This window comes from Urocampus carinirostris, chromosome 2 (genome assembly GCF_059441175.1).
Source record: "Urocampus carinirostris isolate Australia breed hairy pipefish chromosome 2, RoL_Ucar_1.0, whole genome shotgun sequence".
In the NCBI taxonomy this organism is placed as follows: domain Eukaryota; kingdom Metazoa; phylum Chordata; class Actinopteri; order Syngnathiformes; family Syngnathidae; genus Urocampus; species Urocampus carinirostris.
In genome coordinates this window covers 17,546,274-17,571,380 of record NC_142350.1, presented here as the reverse complement: position 1 = coordinate 17,571,380, position 25,107 = coordinate 17,546,274, and the positions used below count along the sequence as shown (strand labels likewise).

General features: G+C 38.2%; 1 protein-coding gene across 24 annotated transcripts in view; it reads left to right on the top strand.

Moving 5' to 3' along the window:
* Window positions 1-24,622, top strand: part of adgrb2 (adhesion G protein-coupled receptor B2) — a 264,320-nt gene extending 239,698 nt beyond the window's left edge. For 14 of the 24 annotated variants that reach the window (XM_088329155.1, XM_088329165.1, XM_088329151.1 and 11 more), the window contains 2 exons: window positions 6,851-6,902; window positions 24,409-24,622. In XM_088329155.1, coding sequence (XP_088185281.1) covers window positions 6,851-6,902; window positions 24,409-24,569 — 213 coding nt within the window. In that variant the 3' untranslated portion in view covers window positions 24,570-24,622. Of the gene's footprint in view, window positions 1-2,849; window positions 2,932-6,850; window positions 6,903-23,702 lie in introns of all 24 variants that reach the window. The other 10 variants (XM_088329175.1, XM_088329169.1, XM_088329162.1 and 7 more) reach the window with 4 other exon arrangements.
* Window positions 24,623-25,107: the final 485 nt, after the last annotated feature.

Genomic DNA, 25,107 nt, shown 5'->3' with positions numbered 1-25,107 from the left:
AAAATGAACATGATTCTCACTGGCTGGCTGTATGGAGTACAATTGCAATTATGGCAAATTAAGCGGGGACATGTCTAAAACAGAAAATTAACACATTGTGCCATGATAACACTCAATTAAAGACTGTGTCCACTAATCTCAATCTCAATCAACTAGCGCAGCGGTCAATATTATTTCAATTGGCATTAACATAAATGCTTAAATGCATCTAAAACTTCTCAAAACAAATATCCATGTATTCTACTAACAAAAAAGTCAGAAGTCCTTACAATCACAACAGCCTGTAAAGATGTAAAGTGATCCGACTGATCTTAAGCTCGCCCATCCCTTGCGCACATGACAAAGTAATAGAGAGGAGACCAACAATTGCTACTTCTACATAACATATATTCTAATACATGCCGAAACTAGTTACCATCTTGAGAAGGGTTCACTATAGTTATCGGGCTCACCGTTATTGGACTGATAACAGCCCCAAATGACGTGAGAAAACATAGACCTGATGATAAGTCATCTGCTGCCACACTAAAATATTCAATAAGCCAACACAATTGCTACTTCTACATGACAAATATCCTAATGCATACCAAAAGTAGTTACTAACTTGAGAGGGCTTCACTATAGTTATCGGGCTCACCGTTATTAGACTGATAACAGCCCCAAATGACGTCAGAAAAAATAGACCCAATGATAAGTCATCTGATGCTACACTAAAATATTCAATAAGCCAACAATACAATACAATATTCTGAGCATATGTGTTTATTTGTTTATTTAGTAGAAGCAATACCTGGTCCTCTCTCTATGACAAGTGCAAGAGATGGGATAGCTTAAGATCAGTCCCATGGCTCTGCATGTCAACAGGCTATTGCGATTGTACTGGCTTAGATGGTGCTCTATGTGTTACTTTTCTGCACTAGATATTCCCTGCTGATTTTTTTAAGTAATAAATGGACATGAATGAGTTAATTTTAATGGGTATTTAAGCCCCTGGCTTGAAAAACATGGTGGCTTGTACAAATTGAAGTTGAGTTTCCTCCTTAAATTTGCGCATGCATATTTTAATCAGGTTCCTTCTGTAGTCCAGAATCACCGGTAATAAATGATCCAAGTCAATTTTCTACTAATGATAACTCCATCACGTTCAATTTAAAACACCAGTTTGTATATATCATCTTTTAATTGCCGCCATTGAATGAATCATGAACAGGAAGCATGGTTTATTCTACATATGGCCTTGTCCTCCCGGTCCATTATATTAAAAGAAAGTAGGTGGTTCACTTAACTGTGAATAATTACGTCGCTAATGCTATCAGTGTCTGGCTTTTGACAGGACCCAGCTTCAATTTATCTGTGCCGTTGTCAACAGCTCACTTTGAGAGTCACCCCCAGACACGGACATGCTGACTTTACAGTAATTATGGAGATGAGATGTGTGAGGAGACGTATTAGTTCGCATATCTTGGTGGACCGCCGTCGTCACGTTCCCTTTTGTTCTTGTTTGTTTTTTACTGAAAGCCCTGTGTCACCTCTATTTAATAGACAATTACAGTATGAGTAATTACCTCCAATAATCCCTTTCCATTGCCGTATGACAGGTGGCGCCAACAATATTAACAATCACTATGTGAGAAGCAAGTCAAACACAGAACAAAACTTGTCCAACCATTTGAGGTGTTTCCATATTCTTGAACATGCAAAAAGTTTGGAAATAGCACATGTTTTTTTGCGTAAAATGTACGTATATTTCATTGGTATACCAATTACTATAATGATGCATATTGAAGACAGCGTCTCTTGTCAACCTGAGCTTTGACATTATCCGAGGAAAACAACCCCCTAACAAGCCAGTCAGCGTATTGTTTTACGTGTTAGTGAGTTGAAGATGTTATAGGCGTTTGAAGCCAAGTTTTGGTAATTTTTGTGGTGAATGCCTAGGTGTTGTGTCGCAGGTGGAAGCAGTAATGGTACAACAAAGGAAGAGCAGCCAAAAAGTAGCTTAACACAGACGGAGAGTCTCCCAAGGTGGACTAACTGGAACGGTAAACGCAAGGCAGCCGCAATCTTGGTGCAAAACCGAGAGGCTGGTTGACCAAAAACCAGTAAGCAGCCACACTAACCGGGAACCAACAATAAAATGCAGCAATGCAACAAACGCAAAGCCAACCAGGAATAAATAAACCTGGGCACATGGCAAAGCAGGTGCCAGTGCCAGGATAGCTTATCGCAAAACACGCGGTATGCAGCCTGGCTAATTAAAAACCAACAACGAAAAGTGCAGCTATGGCAATAAAAGCGAAGCCGGCCGGGATAAACCAAGGGACATGGAAAAACGGCACTAACAAACAACACAAGCGCGCTAACTGAGAGCAAACAAAACAAGACAGCCCTCGCTAGCCCACACGCTAACGGTCAGCTAGCCGGACAAAACTATACCACCCACGTCACGCGGCGGAAAACACATCAAAAGACACTATCGTCAACCTAAAAGGAGTCTGGTCTGGAGGTCGCCTCACCTGTTGTGTTAATGGGATAAGCCATTTAGAAATTGTTGTGTTACTTTAGAGTACAGCAAACAAATAATATGGGTGAATTTTGAGACAACATGGTTTGAGTTGCTCGGCGTGTGCAATGTTTGTGATATGTTTGCATAATTCTGGGGAGGATTGCTACACATTCTGTGCCTAATTGAAAAAAAAGTCTGTTTGCAAATAGCTTTAAAGATCACTGGGTTGTGTCTTTCTCTAACCTCCTGGTTTATTTTACATGGCGGGTAATGACTTATTCCTGCCTAACTCTTCAGTACTCATACCGAGGACCTAAACACCCTTTAACCTTTTCTAAAACAGGTTCCCCCACCCCCACCACCAAGGCACAACACAGAACCATCTCTTGTGCGCAGATCTTCTTTGGTTTACAAAGAAAGTCAACGTAAGGAATGTCAAAAGTATAATTAGCGTAAACAGCCCCCTTAGAATCTAGTTGTTCACTCATCGGCACCCCATCGTTTGCCATTGGTGTCTGTGTTGAGCGGTCCCATTTTCACCAAGCAGTCGAGTTCAGATTAGCATTTTAGAATACAAAGATAGGTTCCTTTGACTAAAGACTATCATCCTTTTAGATGTGTTCTCAACGTTTAGGGTTCAAAAGTGTGAACAAAAAATTTAATCCTATCTATAGCCTACTTTTGAGATGATTAGAGCTGAACTGTAACGCTCGGTGGAAAGTGGACGGACTGCATTTGTGGCATAGAACTACAAGTTTGCACTTCCTTTTGTAGCAGTTATATATCCTTTTTCAGTATTGCTTCCATTTTCAAACAAGGTCCCCTGAATCCGAATGTAATTTGTTATCATTAACCCCTTTGCTGCCAGTCCAGTAAAAATTGAAACGTGAGGTGTAATGTCGTCAATGGCAGATGAGTGATTGCAACACGTGGGGCAGGAGATGTTGTGCAATTGCAGATACAACTGGTGGCAATTTCTAATAATTCTCAAACATTTCTATATGAATATGCTCTTAACCTGTGCATATATATGTATATAATGTGCCTTCCTAGTAGTGTATTGTGACCAATGTTTGTGTTGCACCATTCTTGTGAATCGTACAATTTTCCATTTCTAACTGCGATTGGTAGCTGGACATCAGTCATATTTAAACCCACCCCAGAATCATTTATGTATGCTCCATCATTATGTGTCCCTTGTACAACCATTAAGCAATTGTGTATCTTCCCAAGCCTGAAAAAAGCCTCCTAACCACTCTAACTATAGCAAAAAATCATCAAGTCAACGACCCTTCCAAACAGACTTATAATCACCTCGTTTTTTTTTTTAAATCTCGCAATAAACTGAGCTCTCAAAGAACCAAACGTGGCTAAACACAGCAAGTACAAGTACTGATGAGCCTCTAAAATACCAATAAGGCTTATGGGGTAAAGGCTTGATCCATTTTCACTTTCCGGGAAGGCCAGATCCATGTACCAACTGTGATGACAGGATGAGTGGATACCAGAAAACCCCCAAAGAGAAATATCTTCAATTTTCGGCTATAATACCGCCATCATGTATTTCGTTATTGTGCTATTAGGACTCTTCCCACACCGTGTAATAGTGCTAATGTTTATCAAAGCGGTAGCTACGGGCTGGGAAGTAATGACTGATCGTTACTCTCAATTAGCGTAAGGAGAAGAACCCGTAGGAGGGCTGACAGACACTTTGTCACAAAGGTAACCCAAGACATTTCCGTTAAATATTTGATTGCTATGAATCAGTCTTCATATTGTTTTTTCAATCAATTTGATGAGGTATTAGAAGTATGTAAAGTTGCGATGTCTGAATGCGGAGAGTATAGCAACATGTTTTTGTATATTCCAACTTCAATCCATAATAGGGAAAGAAAAAAGTCACAGAGGTTAGTTAGATGCAGTTATATCGCAGTGTGGAGCGTGCAAGAACAGTCGCCCACTCTATTCTTTCAATTTTAATTCTGCGTCTTGGCAGGCAAAGCCAGAGAGCCCAGCCTTCTGGTTTTGTAGGGTTCAAAGGGTCGCAGTACATAGTTGCATGTAATACTTATGATGTGGTAGTTGTGTGCACGTAAATCGCAAACAGAAAACAACTTTTTGTTACATAATGATTTGGCTGAAGCTTTTTGTTGCTCCCCAAAGGTATATTCAGTTTCTTCTTCCTGTTGCCTGCTGTGTTCTTGATTAAATGAGGTGTGCTTGGCTTCCCTTAGATAGACACAAAGTGGCGTGTGTGGAATGTAAATAGAATCAAACAGGGGGGACTTGCAATCTCTTGCCTAATGTGACAAGATGTCCTAGTTTAACTGTTTAAGTCCTCGGTTTCAACGACAGGTGCAGATTTCAATGGGTTAGTTCTTTATTCACGTTAACAGACTGGTTAGTACGTTCACTGCACGATTCTCGGGTCTCGGGTTAAATTTCAGTTACCAGCCTTCCTGTGTCATGTTTGCATGGTCTCCTTGTTTGTTTTTGCCTATTGATTGTATTGTATTTGAATTTATATGGCCAAGATTGGGTCAGGCTACTCTTGGTTCTTTCGCATCATGGAATCCAAGTTTCCAGTGGCATAGACCTGAAGAGGTTTGTTCCATTAGGCTGTAAAAAATAGAGAGGTTAGACTCGGGGTGATGGTTTTATGAATCTATACTTAACCTGGCCACTGTAATTGATTGTTTTTGGCAACCGTCGGGATGTTTAGCTAAGGTAATGTGTGTGCTTTGGATCTCTTGTAAATTGAAAAATGACAAAGAACAATTTTTTTTCTCCTGTCGAAGGAGGTTGGGCAATTTGCTTGGACTTAGAACCTTTATGCTCCTGAAAATCAATTTGCCAGAGTTTGGCAAAAGGGCTTTTCATATCCCCATAATAAACCAAGTCTGTCTTGTGTTAGCTCTGATCTAATTCTCTTCTGTTTGTCCTCGCAGTGTGATTTGCACCCCATCCCTCGTTCCCCTTTAACTCTTTCCAGGGAATAATTGATTAATTATTCCTCCCCTCAGCTTATTTCTAATCAAAACCCTCCTTCTCAATTTGAATCCCTATTTTCAAGGAAAACAGTGCGGTGAAGACTTGGCATTATAAACGGAGAAGGTTCTGACTTCAAGTGGCGTAATGCTGTTTGGGCTCTCTTAGTGTCCTTGGGCCAATTAAATAGAGGCGTAAAAGGCTGATTCACTGGTGAGGGGACTGTTTTCTGTGCGGCGCTAGCTGCGACTCGCGTCGCTTCTCATTACTACGCGGGTGGCGTTCATCTGATTGCTCGTTTGTTTGCAATGTCTTGCACTAATGGAATTTATTCGCCCTACATTTTCCTAATTTGGCTCTTTGAAGGGCCTTGTTACCCGTAGAACCCGTTTTCAGTGCGACTGTGAGGGGAATGATGCTACGGACATAAAATGCTATTGGAGCTATTGTTAACAGAAAAATATTAGTATATAAATAAATAAATGTGTATATATATATATATATATATATATATATATATATATATATATATATATATATATATATATATATATATATATATAAATTGCAAAACTTTATAACGGGAATAGTAACCCAGTCACGGCAGTAAGAGCAGTGGTACAAATGAAAATGCATTGGATTCTCAACTCATTGTTACACTATTTTTACTCACAGTGCCAGAAACACATGTCAGCGAATGGAGCAAATGGAAAGTTATCATGTAAGATATCAAAAAATGCAAAGTCTAATTCTCATCAGAAACAACAAAAAATGGTTTCCCTCATCATGCTTTTTATTGTTTCTTTTGTTTTTCTCCATTATCTAACATGCATTTCTGGCATCGTGAGTAAAAATATTGTAATAATGAGGAAAAAAAGCAAATTTCTCTTTTTGCGTCATATATATCACTAATGGTCTACTTGATAAATGTCGGCTTTCTCACAGCTGTGATTCAAGTTTTATTCCTGTTGCCTACACTGACTTGCATATTTCGTACGAAAATTGTTCAACCGATTTATCATTGCACAAATATAAACCGGAAGCTGATACAAATATGCAATGGTCTAATTGTGGGCACCTTATAATACAGTGTGCCCAATGCTGTATATGAAAAATATATTGCAAAAGATTTGGGGGGTGTGCCTCATAGTGTAGGAAATACGATAGTAATAAATAAAAAAACAGTCTGGTATCCACTCAACCTGCTTTTGCATTTTCTCTCCATATGCTGTGCCTTATTCCTAACACCCCATGTGTATTTTTACTTTGCTATACTTTGCTTTTATTGATTTTTCTCTTGCTTCTCCCCACATCCCCCGTTTCACGTCCTCTGCGTTGCATATTGACACGTCTCAGTTTGACTGTAGCCAGACAGTCAGCAGAACCGTGGGCGTCCGAGTCAACAAAGGTAATATTAAATCCGATCACCCTTCACACCCTGTCCGTCCTACCAAATAATCTCCCAGATTAACTCATTCACGGCCAGTTACAGTAATGTAACGATGACGTACACACCCGTCTATGTGCCTGAATAAGTTAATATTCCATGTTCTCAATCCTATCATCCTCTAGACCAATGGTTCTCAACTGGTTTGACTTGACGACCCAAGATTCGCCACCTTGAAAACAGGATGCGACCCAAATCAAGGAAAATATTCCGCTTCTAAGATGTATCAAAGGAAATGATTGTCCAGTTTAAAGCACAGTATTAGTATATATTACATTATTTTCAAAAAACAAAATGACCGGCTAAACCAAAACAACTTCATTTATACACTTGCAGATAAGCTTATATCGCTTTCAAACTACCCTATAAAACTGATTTAAGATAGTCACATACTAAAAGATGTTCGTACGAAAATTATATTTAAAAAAATGTTAACCAAACAATGTAAATGCGGTCCCTCTCAGACACAGTTGAAACAGCATTGATTGACTGAACAGGAAGAAGACATCGAGCAGGGCATTATGGTCATCTACTGTATAATTGTTTGTCCCACCAGTTGAGAAACACTGCTCAATCCAAATATTCAATTATAGATTGTCAGTATATTAGAGTATTTTTCAAGTGCGTTTCAATAAATTGCAGCAACCGTTCAGAAAAAGAATATTGTGATAAATGTGAATTATGCAAAGAGCCTGGTGATTTCAGTTCTCCTTGTTCTTGCTGTTCTAAGGATGGACACGACATTTTTCTCATTGTATTTTGAAATAGACAGTCTGTATTATTTAATATTCAAGAACAATATTGATTTAAATAATAGGCTATTATATACGAACTGTCATACAAATATGCATGTTTTAAAATAGTTGTATGCTGAGGTATTAGCATGTATATTACATAACATGAAGCCCTCTAGAGCACAGATGTCAAACAGGCACCCCGCGGGCCAGATCAGGCCCACTAAGGGATTGAACCCGGCCCGCGAGACAACACTCAAAGAAGCGCAAGAGAAAAACAAGCTGCAGGTTGAAATATGTCAACTGGGTGTTGCCAAAGCCAGGTGCCTCTCGCAAAGACTCTTTACTTGTATTTATTTCTCTCTTTCTCTCTCTCTCTCTCTCTCTCTCTCTCTCTCTCTCTCACCCCCTCTCTTTCTCTGTGTCTTTTTAACTTATTTTGCTCTAACTACATTTTTTCCTTTTCTCTCTTTTCTCTTCCTCTCTTCCTACCCTTTGTGCTTTCTTTTCTCTTTTCTCTCCTTCTGTCTTTCTATTTCTCTTTGTATTACTTTCTTCCTCTCCCTTTCTTCCCCCCTCTCTCACGACTTCTCATTTTATCTCTTTTGTTTCTCCCACTCTCACCCTCTCTCTTTTTCTTTGTCCCGCCCTCTCTCTTCCATTCCCTTACTCTTGTTCTTATTTTTTTATCTCTCTTTTTCTTTCTCTTTAATCTACTATTCTGGCCCCCGACAGAATGTTTGTTCTATCGCGTGGCCCCCGAGTTAAAATGAGTTTGACAACCCTGCTCTAGAGGGTGCTGACATAAATGTCCTGCGTATTGTTGCCATGGGTAACCAAGAACCTTAAAAAAGTCTGTGAGTAAAAATGAGAAGTAAAATGGTGAATTTTAGTCACGTTGAGTGTCCGCATTTTGTATTTTTTCATTGTGCTTTTTAGCATTCAATTTGTGGTTGCACTACAGCATACAGCAACATCTAGTGGTCCCTTTAATATAAAGAGTAGAGCAGATTAGATGGCTTACTTTAAATGGTTTCATTTTGGTCTTGAATAAGCATTACATAGACGTTTGCCGAAAGTTATGACTTAAATGGTATTAAAAAGTATGATATATAATTACGAACAATTTGATGTATTATGGATGGACATTTAAAAGCAATACATTGATTTTACTTGAATCAAGGGTTTTAATATAAAAGTATCACATTTCATAGAAAAAACTAACTATAGTATAACCCAATTTAGAAATCAATATAACTTGAAAAACATATATAATAACATATATGAACATACTCAAGGTGGCAGTGCTACCATACTAAGAATTTGTAGTTTAATGTAGCAAATTGATAAATACGCTTCTCTATAACTACTTAATTGAAAAAAACAGGCAAGGTTTTTTCAATTATATTGAAACTATAGATTTTTACAAATATAATAACATAAAGAAAACATAGTTTTATTCATTCCAAAATTTTACACAAGAGGTATTAATGATCGTAACTTTATGTTAACTTAAAAATAGTGCTCCCTAAATACTACTAGGAAAGATAATTCCAAATCTGAAGATGATCTTTATCAATTTTGTTATCAATACGATTTTTAATATGTGTCAGCCTTGGATAAATATTTAGCATACCGAGATTAATGAAAGCTCTCGGGAATTAAAAGATGACATTTTGTGGCATTTCAAAGATTATTTACATTGGACGCTATGGTCCATAGTTCATGAGTTTCTTTAAAAAAAATGAAATACTCAGTTACCACCATCCAACGTGAAAAGGTAATGCCATCTAGTGGCAGAATATTGCCTCAAATTGTAAATCACGACGTTGACGTTCTCAACATGTTTAACGTTCCTTTTTTTTTCACTACAGAATGACGACAATAAATAAATTGTATAATAACATGTGACTTGAATATATCCAACCGAAAAAAAGTTCTTGGTGTATATATAATTACTCGCAATCAAAAAACAAAAACACACAAAACAAAAGAAACAATGAAGACGCTTGGATTTTTAATGACATTTAATTTTAAGCAGATGTCCATGGCCAATAATTTAAAATTGTCAGACATCTATTTTAAAAGACATTAAAAAAGATGACCTTTGTTTATTTCCAATATCAGAAATGCAGAAACATATTTTTCATTAGGTGACTTAATATCAGGGCAGCACGGCGGAGCAGTGGTTAGCACATGTGCGGCACAGTTCTGAGGTCATGAGATCAAACATTCTGTGTGGATTTTTCATGTTCTCCACGTGCTTGCGTGGGTTTCCTCCACCACTCCGGTTTCCTCCCACCTTCCAATGACATGCATGTCAGGTTAATTGGCCGGTACAAATTGTCCCTAATGTGTGAATGAGCGAATGAGTTGTCTGTCTCTGTGTGCCCTGCGATTGGCTGGCAACCGGTTCAGGGTGTCCCCTGCCCACTACCTGAAGATAGCTGATAGCTGGGATGGCACCCCAGTGACCCAAACTGAGGATAAGCGGTGCAGATAATAGATGGATGGACGGACTTAATATCATGAGAAGCTTCCATAGAAGTTTAGTTTTAAAGAATCTTACTACAAACACAAGTCAATGCATCCTTACAGCTTCTGTTCATAATCAATTTAGTGTCTGAAATAATAGAAAATGTCCTGTAGCTAAAAAAAAATGCAATGAAGGAGAGCACTCATTTTCAATTTTGATCTAGCCTCGTTTTTCTTTTTTTTCATTTCTGTACCTCATTTTCGGTCGAGATGACCCGAGGAAATTATCTCATACATTACCAATGATGGCCAAGCATCCTCCCGCAAACTGAGACATTAAAATACCCCTTTTCTCTTAAATTGCCAAAATAGTTGGTATGTATCTCACAAAACTAGTCACTGGTTTGGCAATTTCTAGTTAAAAGCTTTTTAGAAAACAACAAAGTAAAAGTAGTACTTACGAGCTGAGGGTTGAATGTCTCCAGTTCGGCAAGTCATTAAGTTATTCATCCAATTATCAAACAAACTTGCTCCAAACTGAGATAGAATATTAAGCTTTTAATGGAAAAAACAGGGAAATTAGCCAACTCTTTTAAAGGGATATTGTATATTCTTTAACGCGTCCTAGTGGAAAAAAGTGTTTTGCTAAAAAAAAATATTGGTTTGAATAATAAGCACTATGCATGACTATCATAATATACAAGTGTTATTTTAAATACTCATAGGTCGAGAACTTTTTGTTTGACAAAGGTAGGTTGACAAATTTGTATTTATTTTGCATAACCTGAGGCTCACGTGGAGGGAGCTGATATGATTGTCCATGATCTTGCTGCTAAGGGTACCACCCAACAAAAACAAAAAAGCTTTTGAAAGGCTATGCAAATAAATGAAAAGAAAAACCGGATAGTTTGGTCACTTTTGAGTGTCTGTAGCTTGTGTTCTTCCTTTTTTTTGTAGCACTTTTTTCCATTTGCACTACACAATACAGTGACATCTAGTGGTCAAATATTACACTGGGTACCTTTAAGTATTTGTTTTACTTACTGTTAAGTACTCTTGGCGAGTAAACAGAGAAGTGGTGAGCAATTTACACATGGAAGAAAAGCTATAGTAATTCAAGTACACACTTTTTCCTTTTGGCTTCGGTCCATCCATCCATCCATTATCTCTACAGCTTATCCTCAGTAGGGTCATTTCTTTGCACGCTATATTGCTGTTATGTAACCAAAAACCTTGTAATAGGGTCAGCAAAGAAAAAGGAATAACAATTGTTTGGTTTGGTCACTTTCAGTCCCTGTAGTTTATAATCGTCCATGTTCTTTGTTGCGCTCATTTTCAATTTCACAACGCAAATTATATCAGTCAAATAATAAACGGTGACTCTTTAAGTCATCAACGGTTTTCGTGCATGTCCTCACGCATTCATCTGTGAGCGAATCCAGAGAGAGAAAAATAGAGGGCAAAGAGAGGCAATTATATCCTAATGCTAAGCTACCTGTTCACCCGCCAAAGGCAACAACAATGTTCTTCTTTTTAGGTGAGTTGAGCGTGACTTTGATATCCTACTTCTTTCTCTCTATCTTGCTTTTTTTCTCTCTCTGGTCGCCACCCATTGCATGCACTCTCCCTTTTCATGGCCACAGAGGGAAAAACATTGGAGCATTTCGTCTGCTGGAGTAGAAAAAGACTCATCCAGTGTAAGTAGAGGGGGTTCTGGAAGAGATGTAGATGAAGGGAAAGAAAGAAGGGGAGAAATGGGATGAGCCGGCGCTTTTGGGCACAGAGCAACAGAGGCCTTGCGTAGATGGCGACAGGCATCGGATAGACATGCAGAAGCGACACAATCGCGTTAGCTAACTCCCCCGGGGATAGCGGCGAGGCTTAACCGCTGTATTACGCACACTCCCGCGCTACAAAATGCTCCTTCGCCAGCAGTTAGCATGCAAATTGGCGCTCGGATTATGCCTTTTGTATTCATTTTTTTGTCGACTGTCAGAATGTGATGAAGCAAGAATGATAATAAGGCAGATATTGGCCCACGGGCCTTGGGAGATGATCTTCCGACTGCCAGTTTTTGGCTGGGAAAGGGGGGATGATGGGCAGAAGACTCTGTAACTGCAGGTCTCCAGGTTGTATTTTGTGAGTCTCGGTTACCATAAATTCTGGACAACAAGCCGCTACTTTTATGGCTGCATTTTAAACACTGTGGTTTTAAATATGATGCGGCTTATTCTGTTTTTGTTGTCTGGAAAACTATGATCTGCTTTTTCCACAATGCATGCTCTCTAAATCCAATACACTATTGTGACATCCAGTAACATTATCATATACTTCAAGTTATATTAGACCATGATTTGACCAAAATTATTCCTTAGAAATTCATGAGGTTTGACAGTGCCTTATTCAATCTTTAAAACATACTCACAGTACTTCTACCTGTTCACCCACAAATCAAGTCCTCAATTTACGCATCAGAATTAAACATCGATCGAAGTTATAAAACAAAAACATGTTTGCTTTCTTTGTAATCATCTGAGTCATTCTCGCTGGTGTTTCCTTTAATCCTCGAGGAACAATGACAAGGGAGTGCAACTCGGTCCATTACCATGGCAGGCAGCTATCACTGCAACACAAGTCTGTGTTGCAATCTGGCACTATTCTCTACAGTGTAGTCTTCCTGCCGCTTTTGTCTAGAATTATGCGGGTAACATTTTTTGTGACACACCTCTTACTTCCCTTCACTTTTGGTGCAGTAGTAAATATGTCCGTGTCTTTGTAATTGCCATACAGAATGTTCACATGATGCAAAAGCATATGGACTGAGCTAATATGGGGGGGGATGTGTGAAGCGGAATTACTATCAGCTGGTAACTTTCTGTTTGATACCTGTCACATGAAGGAACATATCATGTTGTAATCTATGAGTAATTCTCTAAAAATTACATACATTTCAATTTATGTATTTATTGTACCCGTAATGATGTCTACTGTAAATTCTGCCCACATTATACAAACTGTGGCTTTAAATACGGTGTGACTTTTATTTTATTTATTTTTTCTGGTGTCGGGAGCGGGGAAAACGGCGTGCTGCTCTTTTCCACATGCATATGCTCTAAGCACAAAACACCATGATGACTTCTGAAAACATTCAGATAGATAGATACTTTATTCATCCCCGAAGGGAAATTCACATTTCCAGCAGCATCCCTGAGCTGAGAACAATACAATAATAAAGCAAAAAGAATACAATATACAAATACCCAGTGTGACGTGCAAATGCCCACTGTAGCGTGTTATATAGAATAACTAAATAGTGCTACACAGAATACATATTGCAATAAGATTTGGTAATATGCAATGTAGGTGGTGTGGTTTACTGTGGGCTTTTATTTGCCGTGTAGAATTAAAGAGCCTCATGGCATGAGGAAGAAAAGATCTCTTCAGTCTGTCCGTAGTACAAGACAGTGACAGCAGTCTGTCGCTGAAACTGCTCTTCTGTCTGGAGATAATGCTGTGTAGTGGATGCAATAGATTGTCCATGATTGACCGCAGCTTTTCCAGTGCCTGTCTCTCAGCTACTGTTGTTAGGCTGTCCAGCTCTTTGCCCACAACAGAGCTCGCTTTCCTTGCCAGTTTATTGAGACGAGAGGCATCCTTCTTCTTGACGCTGCCTCCCCAACACGCTGTCGCATAGAAGAGGGCGCTTGCCACAACTGTCTCATAGAATATTTTCAGGGGCTTTTTGCAGATTTTGAAGGAGGCCAGCCTTCTGAGGAAGTAAAGTCGGCTTTGCCCTTTCCTACATAGAGCTTCTGTGTTGGCAGTCCAGTCCAGTTTGTTGTCCAGCTGCACACCCAGGTATTTGTAGGTCTGGACAAATTCTACACATTCTCCTTTGATGGTTACAGGAACCGGGTGAGATCTGGTTCTCCTGAAGTCCACCACCATCTCCCTGGTCTTGGTGGTGTTCAGGTGCAGGTGGTTTATGACGCCTTTCAAGAAGAAAAATGAGTCAATTATTTTGATAGCATGAATCGTGTATGACATAACAGGAGTATAATGGGAGTTTTCAATGGACTTTATTCAATATTTACAGCCTACTCACTATATTTCTACCATTTTGCCCTCAAATCGAGTCCTCAAAAACATCCGAATTGAGCAGCAGTGGAAGTTATCAAAAATGATACACCTTTGTTTACCTGTCATCAACATCAATGCCAGGTCGCTGAAGCTTCCTTTCATGCCTACAATACAAAAACACAATTTATCACGTCTGTGCTGCAATCTGACACTATATTCGACCTTATGGTTGCTCTGGCGCTGTCGTTAAAAAATATAGTGTTCACATTTTAAGTGACGCAGACCTCATTTGCGATTTTTTTTCTTTCTCATATATTTTTGTTTTCTTGCAATGGATGATACATTAAAGAAAAAAAACTAAGCAAAAAAGACATTCCAGGCCTTCACTTATACAATGAAATTACCAATTTCAATTCAACACTTGTAGATTAGGACTATATGTTCACTGAGGCAGTGTTAAAAGTTCAACCTCTGAGCATTGACCTCACAGTATTTACTGGACTGTCTCAGAAAATTAGAATATTGTGATAAAGTTCTTTATTTTCTGTATTGCAATTAAAAAAACAAAAATGTCATACATTCTGGATTCATTACACATCAACTGAACTATTTCAAGCCTTTTATTATTTTAATATTGCTGATTTTGGCTTACAGCTTAAGAAAACTCAAAAATCCTATCTCAAAATATTAGAATACTTCCTCAGACCAAGTAAAAAAATAATTTTATAACAGCAAAACTAAATCAAACATTTGAAAATGTCCATTGATGCACTCAGTACTTGGTTGGGAATCCTTTTGCACGGATTACTGCATCAATCCGGCGTGGCATGGAGGCAATCAGCCTGTGGCATTGCTGAGGTGTTATTGATGCCCAGGATGCTTCGATAGCGGCCTTCAGCTCATTTGCATTTGTAGGTCTGGTGTCTTTCATCTTCTTCCTAATTATACCCCACAAGTTCTCGATGGGGTTTAGGTCAGGGGAATTAGCAGGCCAATCAAGGACAGTGAGGCCATGGTCAGTGCACCAGTTACTGGTGGTTTTGGCACTGTGGGCAGGTGCCAGATCATGCTGGAAGATGAAATCCTCATCTCCATAGAGCTTTTCAGCAGATGGAAGCATGTAGTGCTCTAAGATCTCTTGGTACACAGTTGCATTTACTCTGGACTTGATGAAACACAGTGGACCAACACCAGCAGCTGACACGGCTCCCCAAACCATTGCTGACTGTGGGAACTTCACACTGGATTTCAAGCAACTTGGATTTTGCTCCTCTCCAGCATTTCTCCAGACTCTGGCGCCTTGACTTCCAAATGAAATGCAAAACTTGCTTTCGTCTGAAAAGAGGACTTTGGACCACTCTGCAACTGTCCAGTGCTTCTTCTCCATAGCCCAAGTCAGACGCTTCTTCCGTTGTCTTGAGTTCAGAAGTGGCTTGACCATGGGAATACAGCTATTGTAGCCCATTTCCCGGACACATCTGTGAACTGTGGCTTTTGATACCCGTACTCCAGCTTCAGCCCACTGTCTTTGAAGCTCCCCCAAATCCTGGAAGCGGCTCTTCTTCACAATTGTGTTAAGGCTGCGGTCATCTCTCTTGGTTGTGCAGCGTTTCCGGCCACATTTTTCCCTTCCAACAGACTTTTTGTGGATATGCTTTGAAATTGCACTCTGTGAACAGCCTGCTCTTTGAGAAATTTATTTTTGTGTCTTACCCTCCTGATGGAGGGTATCAATGATGGTCCTCTGGACAGCAGTCTTCCCCATTTAGTTTACTGAACCAAGCTGAGTGTTTTTAAGGCTCAGGAAACCCTTGCAAGGTGTTTCGAGTTATTTAGATGATTCAGGTGATTAGTTGAATAGCCTACTTGTATACTTTTCCATGATATTCTAATATTTTGAGATAGGATTTTTGAGTTTTCTTAAGCTGTAAGCCAAATTCAGCAATATTAAATAATAAAAGGCTTGAAATAGTTCAGTTGATGTGTAATGAATGCAGAATGTATGACATTTTTGTTTTTTTAATTGCATTACAGAAAATAAAGAACTTTATCACGATATTCTAATTTTCTGAGACAGTCCAGTATTTTAAGGTACACAGTAATAGTGTTAATGTAACACTAAAAGAATAAACTTTTAACACTACCCCTGAACATATTGTCCTTTTCTATGACTGTGTATCAACTCCTATACCATTTTATACGCAGGGATCAGAATTTTCCGCGGATCCGCGGATTTCCGCTGTTTTTGAACCCCAAAGGTCATTCCCGTAAATCGTCTAAATTCGATGAGAAAATATTTTGGGGGGTGAGGTATGATACGTGACTGTTTCATCACCCCAAGTTAGCAGTTAGAGATCGCGAGAAAAATCGGCAAAAAGAAGCGCAGCGCATTAGAACTATAACACACAACGTGGTTTAGCTAACAAATAGATCGACTCCTACCATTGGTCGATAGGTTCGCTGATAACCAATCAGCGGAGCTTTTGTTCAGAGCATTGGCTTTCTCAAACATGGCGCTCCTTTCGGTCTTTTCAAACGGTGAAATGAGTGTTTAAAAAAGTAAATATGAAAATACTAAGAAAAGAAGACGAGGCTTTTGTCTCCGAGATTGATAAAGGAATCAAGAATAAATTTAAGTGGTCATGGCTGGAGAAGACTGTCACAGTAAACGTTAAAATCGGCGCAAAGATCGAGGAAGTTACAGAAACTTTGAGCCAGTTCATCGCAAAGTGTGATGTTCCAGGGAAAGCAAAGTGTCTATACTGTGTCGATCTGATCAATTATGGTACGCGAGGTTGTGTGGCACTGATTGATCATGCTAAAATGAACAAGCACAAAGCAAAAATAGCTTGCCGGCGATTAAATTATGCACTCGGATCCGCATTTAAAATTGGCAGTGAAACTAACAGTAACACCACCGGTTCAACATTATTGGCCGTTCCAAATCCTTCCACTTCAAATACTAGCAGCAGTCAACCACTGGTTCCCCTGTGTGACAGAAAATCCCAATCTGAGGTATTTATGAAATGAAATGAAATGATCTGCATTTATATAGCGCTTTTCAAGTCAATGACTTCCCAAAGCGCTTTACATTGTGCTTCATATTTCCCAATAGCGGCCGTGATCTGTGCCGCCATGTAAGGCGCTAACCTGCTTATTGGGGGTATTGCGGGTTAAGTGTCTTACCCAAGGACACTTCGGCATGTAACACGGACAAGCCGGGATTCGAACTGGGATCCCTTAATCCTAAAACGATCGCTCTACCTCCTGAGCTGTTTATTTATGAAATGATTTTATCTTTTGTGTTTATACAATATTTAGAACAGGATAAACAAAATTTAAAATTTGTTATAAACATGATTAAAATAAATTATTTTGTATCATCATGATCATGTTCAATAATACAAATGCTTTTAATGTCAATATATTATTATTTTTTTATTTTTTTATATATATATATATATATATATATATATATATATATATATATATATATATAAAATACATGGTTTCTGTTTTGTTGGATTTAATTCATTCTAGTGCAATTTTCACATAGCAAATAAGATAAATGCTGTTGGCTGAGCCCCCCACCGGGCCCCTGGACCCTGGCTATTTCAGCTGAAAATGAAAATCTCCATTCTGATCCCTGTATTCGGAAATAAACTTTTGACATGTTCATGTTCCCTAAAAGGATTATTTGACCACTATATCTCACTGTACTGTGCACTTTGAAACAAGTGCTAATAAGCAGAAATACAAATACAGAATACAAAGACTTGCGTGAACGTTTCGGCCAATTAACTTGACTTGCATGTTTTTGGAATGTGGTAGGAAACCGGAGTGCCCGGAGGAAACCCACGCAAGCACGGGGAGAACATGCAAACTGCACACAGAAGGTTCGATCTCATGACCTCAGAACTGTGCCGCGGACGCGCTAACTTATATATATATATATATATATATATATATATATATATATATATATATATATATATATATATATATATATATATATATATATATATAAAGATTATTGAATTGAACATTTTGTGCCAGCAATAATATCATTCACGATTCCTATAATATTTAATGCTAAAATAAAATTGTATATATATTGATTTTCCTTTTGCATATAGTGCCTTGCAAAAGTGTTGTACCAGCTTAGGTTTCTTGAAGTTTGATGGTGGTCATGTGTGCACAGCATTTTTCAGATCTTGCCAGGTGTAATGGGCTGCACACTTTCCAAAATGTTAAATTTTTGCCTCATCAGTCCACTGATTGTTTCTTCAAAAGTCGCAAATATAATCAAGATGCTTTTTCGCAAACGTGAGACGACTGTGTTTTTTCGCGACACTAGTGGTTTTTGCCTGGGAACTAACCCAAGGATGCCATTTTTGGCCAGTGTCTTTCTTATTGGGCAGCAGGGCGGCTGAGTGGTTAGCGCGTCCGCGGCACAGTTCTGAGGTCATGAGATTGAACCTTACTGTGTAGAGTTTGCATGTTTTCCCCGTGCTTGTGTGGGTTTCCTCCGGGCACTCCGGTTTCCTCCCACATTCCCAAAACATGTATTTCAGGTTAGTTGGCCGTTCCAAATTGTCCCTAGGTGTGAATGAGCGAGTGTGTTGTCTGTGCCTGTTTGCCCTGCAACTGGCTGGCAACCAGTTCAGGGTGTCCCCTGCCCACTGCCCGAAGATAGCTGGAATGGGTACCAGCACCCCTGTGACCCTACTGAGGATAAGTGGAGTTCATCAGAAAATCCTGAGGGACAATGTCTGGCAATCAGTTTATGCCCTCAAATCAAGTGCTTTTGGATCCTGCAGCAGGACAAGGATCCGTAATGAATGAGTCAAAAAAAAAAAAAAAAAAAAAAAAAAAAAAAAATAAAAATATATATATATATATATATATATATATATATATATATATATATATATATATATATATAAATGAAGGTTCTGGAGTGTCTGAGTCAAACTTCGGATATAAATCCAATTGAGATGCTGAGGTGTGACCTTACGTGACCATTTAATGACAGAAAACCCTCCAATATGGCATATTTCAAAAAGTTTTCAAATATCAGTGTGCCAGTAGTTCTCCACGTTGTTAAAAAGACAATACCAATTTTTGTAAACATTTGATTCTGTAATCACTGCCAATGGTGCCTCAACTCGCTTATGGTATTACATTCATGGGCAATTACTTTTTCACATAGGGCCAAATAGGTTTTGACTTTTTTGTGCCTTAATAAGCAGAGTCAATGTTTCAAAACTGCATTTTGTACTTCCTAGCATTGTTTCTGTGTGATCTTAAAATTGATTATATAGAACCTTTGTGAGTAATACATGTCCGAAAAACACAGAACTCTGAAAAAGGGAAAATACCTTTTCATCGCACCGCTTTACTTTTCCTAAGTATATTTATTGAGTCAAAACTAATACATGAACCAAACTGTAATGAAATCTCCAAAACAATTTCAATGTTGTCAACCTGTAAATACAGCCTGAAAATGTTTTATTTTCCAATCATCAAATGTGTTTTCTAAATGTCCAGAAAAAAAAACATCCACCTTTGAGCAAATATTCCCCCAAGTCTTTACTGCACGGATCCATAAATCATCATCTCCACAAAAACAACAGTGACATTTGAATAATGCCTGTTATCTGGTGCATAATGTTACCTTTAATTCGGCCTATAGTTAATCCCCAACATGTATTTTACATGTGCGGGGGCCGTTTGTGAGGACCACACGCAGCGATCACAGAAACAGCCTGGAGGCTTTCGTGCCGTGATTAGTTGGTGTGAAGTGTAACCGAATGGTGGGAGAAGGAAGCCACGCAGGTTTTGCCGCAACATCGGTAAATACGGGAACGATGATGTCGGTTAACAATTCCGCGTCCTGCTGTTTGTGTGATTGAACGACTTTGAAGCCAAGCAAAGAGTGGACCCTTTTTAAGTGGCAACTTGCTGCATTTCAGCCAGAACATTCAAGTATGTTGTTATTGAATGTGGGTTTTACTTATAATAGAAATAATTTACATTATTTTTACATAAAAATAATTAGTTACTAGTTCCTTCATTTAAAAAGTCATTCAGTTACCCTCTAGACTATAGACAACAAAAAGTAGTGTGTTATGAGTCAAGTCAAGTAACTACAACTGTCTCGTTACAAATTACCATATATACTCCCACTTAAGCCAATCACCCAAAACTGCTATAAAAAACCCAAGCTACCCTATTTATTTCAAACAAATTATAAGTATACTATATTACATATATATCCTATATTTGGATACACTTTTTTGTTACTTTTTATCAGCTCTAAGGACTTTAAGAGACAAATGTTGTTGAATATTTGCGGCCATGATTAAAATAATGTATTGACAACGTAAACTATAAACATAATACCAACATAAAATTTACAATTTATCCTTCAAAGTCAGATTCTTCAAAAGTTGTTTCCCTTGTCATGCTTGTTTGTGTATATTTAAATATTTAAGTGGGGGGGGGTTAGAAATCGTAAAGGGGCTATGACAATACAAGGAAATTATTATTATTATTATTATTATTATGTTCACTGTTAGATAGATAAACTAAAAAGAAAAATCACAAAAATCACAATGGATGATTTGAACAATGTATTTGTGAGACACAGCTGCAAATAAGTCTACCACCACTGTCCAGGGTACTGAAAAACGTGAAAAATAACCTAGATTTTTTTTTTTTTTTTTATTATTCCTCACATTATGTTGTAGATCCTTAATTATTCCCATTTCCTAATGAGCCTCTACTAGAAGGAACTGACAGAGTTGTCTGCCATCCTGCTGCTACGTGTACGCAACAACCTCAAAAGGGCTGGGCAGTAAAAATGAGAAGCAAAAGGATGCGTTTTGGTTACTTTGAGTCCCCTTAGTTTGTAATCTTCCTTTTTAGCACTTTTGTTCGGTTGAACTACTCAATATAGCGCAATTTACTCGTAAAACAATACACACAGTCCCTTTATGGTAGTTTGGGGTTGATAGTAATATTTACACAAAGCATTTCATCTTACCGTTATAAGCAGTTGATTAAAAAGCCCCGTATTTACAAATCCAGGTCATCGCTGAATTTAAATTACAAAAAAACTATTTGTAGCTCACGCAACCGGGACTTTTCGGTCCTCCAGTCTCAAAAGCGCCTGGAGAGCTGCCCGCTTCATTTTCTCTTCCAAGTCAATGTTACTAAACAGATGGTTTGAAGCTGAAAAAAAAAAAAAAACATTTGATCAACTAAACGTTTCCGCTCCAGCCTTGTCGGGTACTTTTGAACATCGACGCGGCTTAAAACAACACGGATAAAAATTGCTTTGAATTAAAATGGATTTTGTAAAACATGATTCTCTCCACGGGGATTGTAACGTGTCCATCTGACTTGTAATGGTATTATATTTATTCTGTGGCATAGTTAGGTGGTCTATAAATCATTTTAATCAATATTCAATCGACAAATAATGTGTAGAGGCGAAGTAAATGTTTGGATTAAGTCTTGAATTCAACATGTCTCCCCGTTTTGAGCCCTAGAGCATTGTATTTATTTTTGTTAATATATGTTGTCAGGATAAACCTCAGGATGATTCTAATAAACTAAAGCAGGGGTCTCCAAACTTTTTCAAGCTGAGAGCTACTTGTTACTAATTAGCTCAAAAGGCACCCAGATTTATATGCATTTCTAAAGAAACAACGTCATGTTATTGCAATGGTGTTACTATGTTATTACCAGGTCAATTATTGGATGTGTATTGGAAGTAAGGTTAAATAGACTCAGTTAACCACTCAGTTTATCTTTTTTACAAGAAAATCACAATGACCCCGCACTGGTGAGCTATTTTCACAACAATCCCGCATGCATCTTAGCTTTCCTGAAGCGGCACCATTTTTGAGACCCCTGATCGAAAGTGCGGCTACATGCAAAATGTAATCGTGATTTACTTGACGCAGCAAGTGTCTGTATATTTTAATCAAGGCGCACACACACACACACTCAATTATTCATGGACTTTTGTTTATTACAAATCAACAGAAGAAAATTGAACAAAACATAACATTTGGGACTACATAATAGATTTGAGATATATAGAGAGAAAGATACCACACTTGGGATATTAAGAAGCACATAAACAAAAGTAACCATAACAGTTTGCTTAAACTTTTGTCGGGTAAACTTTTGGGTAACAATTTTTTCAAACCAGATCAATATTCCTTGCAAACTTTAAATGTATACTCTGTTCACCTAATCAATCAGGATGCCTCAGTCATTTTCTTCTTCAGGCAGGTGGAAACGGGTCCACGGAGATGTGCCAGTGAAACATAGAAAAAAAAAAAGCACCCGTGAAAGTCTCAGGCCGGGAAAAATAATCCCTTTACTGGGCGGAAGAATGCCGGTAACAATCACGGAGTACCATGGACTCGCTCCGACCAGAATCTCAGCATTTACCGGCGAGACCAAACTAGAGTCAACAAAATGGCGGATCTTATTTATTTTTCGTCCGCAAGGCGACTTCTGGCAGCATTAGTTAGCCTTTCACACTAAATACTGCCCAAGGGAGCTACATAAGCAGTGCATAGACTGGAAACATTTGACAAAATCAAAAACGGAGGAAGGTCGAAAAAAAAAAAAAAAAAAAAAAAAGGGTGACCATTTTTAGCACGTGCCCTGAGAAGCGTTTTTCCCTCACGGCACCCAAACAAACCTGAGAGGTAGTTAGAAAGGAAGTTTACACCTGCTCCCCGGTTTGGGTGTTGCCCTAATTGACACCCATAGCAACCACTCTCATACATTTGTGTGGTGGGGGTAGTGGAAGCAGTATATTGTAATTTGAGGCTACTTGTGCAAAAAAAAAAATATTTCACGATTTTATTCCCGTTTATTGCTGCTTTCTGGTGTCCTATTTCATCTGGAGAGACGAAAGCATGACCAGCTTAGGTGCCGAGGTGCCTAACTTGTTTGGGTGTTTGGGCAATTGGGTTGGCCATGGTCCAAACATTTTTGTGTGTGTTTTTTTGCTATTTTTTCCCTTTTTATTTTCTTTGTTATTGTATGTGTTTGTCTTGCTGTCGGTCACCCCTCTTGAGGGATATGACCAAGGTAGATAGATAGAATTCCCGTTGTATCCAATATTTTGGTCAGTGATATTTTTGGACTGATCATTGCACAAATTCGGTAAAAACTCGTGTATAATGTCATGTTTTTTTTAAATTATATGCCTAAATGTGCACTGTATGAGGCAGCTTTGAATTCCATTGAAACTCTGTGTAATGACATTGATGGTATTTTATTCTATTCTATTCTAAAGCGCACCCAAACTTTGAGTTTTATAGGGTAAAAAGCATGCGTTGCACACAAATAAATAGGGGTCATTTCCTGTTCATGTTCACGTCCTGTACAATACAGCGTCAAAACGTTGAAATCCTCTCTACCCGTCTTATCTCCCCATTAGGAGAAGTCGACCCCCGAGGACAGAAGTTTGTGGGACAGTTTTAAGACCATGACCCCTGAGTTGACCATCATTCCAGGGGAGCAGAAAGACCGCGTGGAACTTCACAATAAGAACTGGGACTCGTCCTCAGCCAACACCCCGGACTCATCCGAGGGGGACTTCCAGACTGAAGTGTGATCAAGACGTCCAACTTAAGAAGGAATTTCAATAAACACTTGAAAAGAAAAACAAAAAACCTTGCTCTGTTGGATTTCGAGCTCACTTTGTCTACTGCTGCAGTGGACAGACATGAAGAAAAACTGTTCTAATCTATATTTTCACAGAGACTATTATAAAAAAAATAAAAAAAAAATTAAAAAGACAGAAAAGAAACACGTCTGTGACCGGAGAACGTTTTTAAGGGAACTGAGACACTACAAAAAATGTATTTCTGAGAAAAAGTTTATTGCTGAGTACAAAAAAATAAAGATTTTCAGTGGGGAGAATATTAAAGACTTACGGCACCATCAAGCTCTTTTATAGTGAGGCGAATGGAGGGGAGGGTGTTTTGGCCCCACCCTTGGCACTTTCCTGACCCCAAGCCATTTTGCGTTCATGTAATTCCCTCGCCCAGCCAATGGTACATTTAAATATTTAATTTGTCAGTTTTGTCTCCTGTTTTTCTTTTGTGTCTTTCTTTTGTAACTGTTTTTTTTTTTTTGTTCAGATCGTCAGTTGTGCACAAAAGAAAAAAACCTCGAAAAAATATGTGCCATCCTCTTATTCAGGTTCCAGTCCCTAATCGACAGCCTGCACACGTCCTCCGTGTTAACATTGCATTTCACTTATTTTTTGTTTTCTATTTTGTATTTTCTATGGCTTACTTAAATGTCCTCTCATATGGTTTGAAACTTTTAATGAAAAAAATAGTATTGAAACAATTGTGTTGTCTGATCTCTGGGTGAAATTGGCTACTGTCTTGTTTTGATTGTTCCTCTCTTTTTTTTTTTTCCTTTGCTATTCTGAGATGATTAGATCAAGTCGTGCTTCACAACCAAAAATATAAAACTTAATATATAAATTGTGCACGTGCTGTATTGCATTGATCAGCTAAACAATTTGGCTTATTTTGAGGTTGTGGATTCTTATGTGTTCTAAGAATCCAGAAACAATATAATATAAATATATAATTAAGTAATACAAATAATATACTGGTAATTCTAAAGAGATAGAAATATAAACTATTAATATAAACTATAAACTATTATTTATATATAGATAGTCGGACCTCGCTACTTTGCGGTTCCACGTTTGCGGGTTCAGAGCTTCGCGGGTCTAAAAAAATAAAAAATAAAATTATATATATATATATATATATATATATATATATATATATATATATATGTATATATATATATATATATAT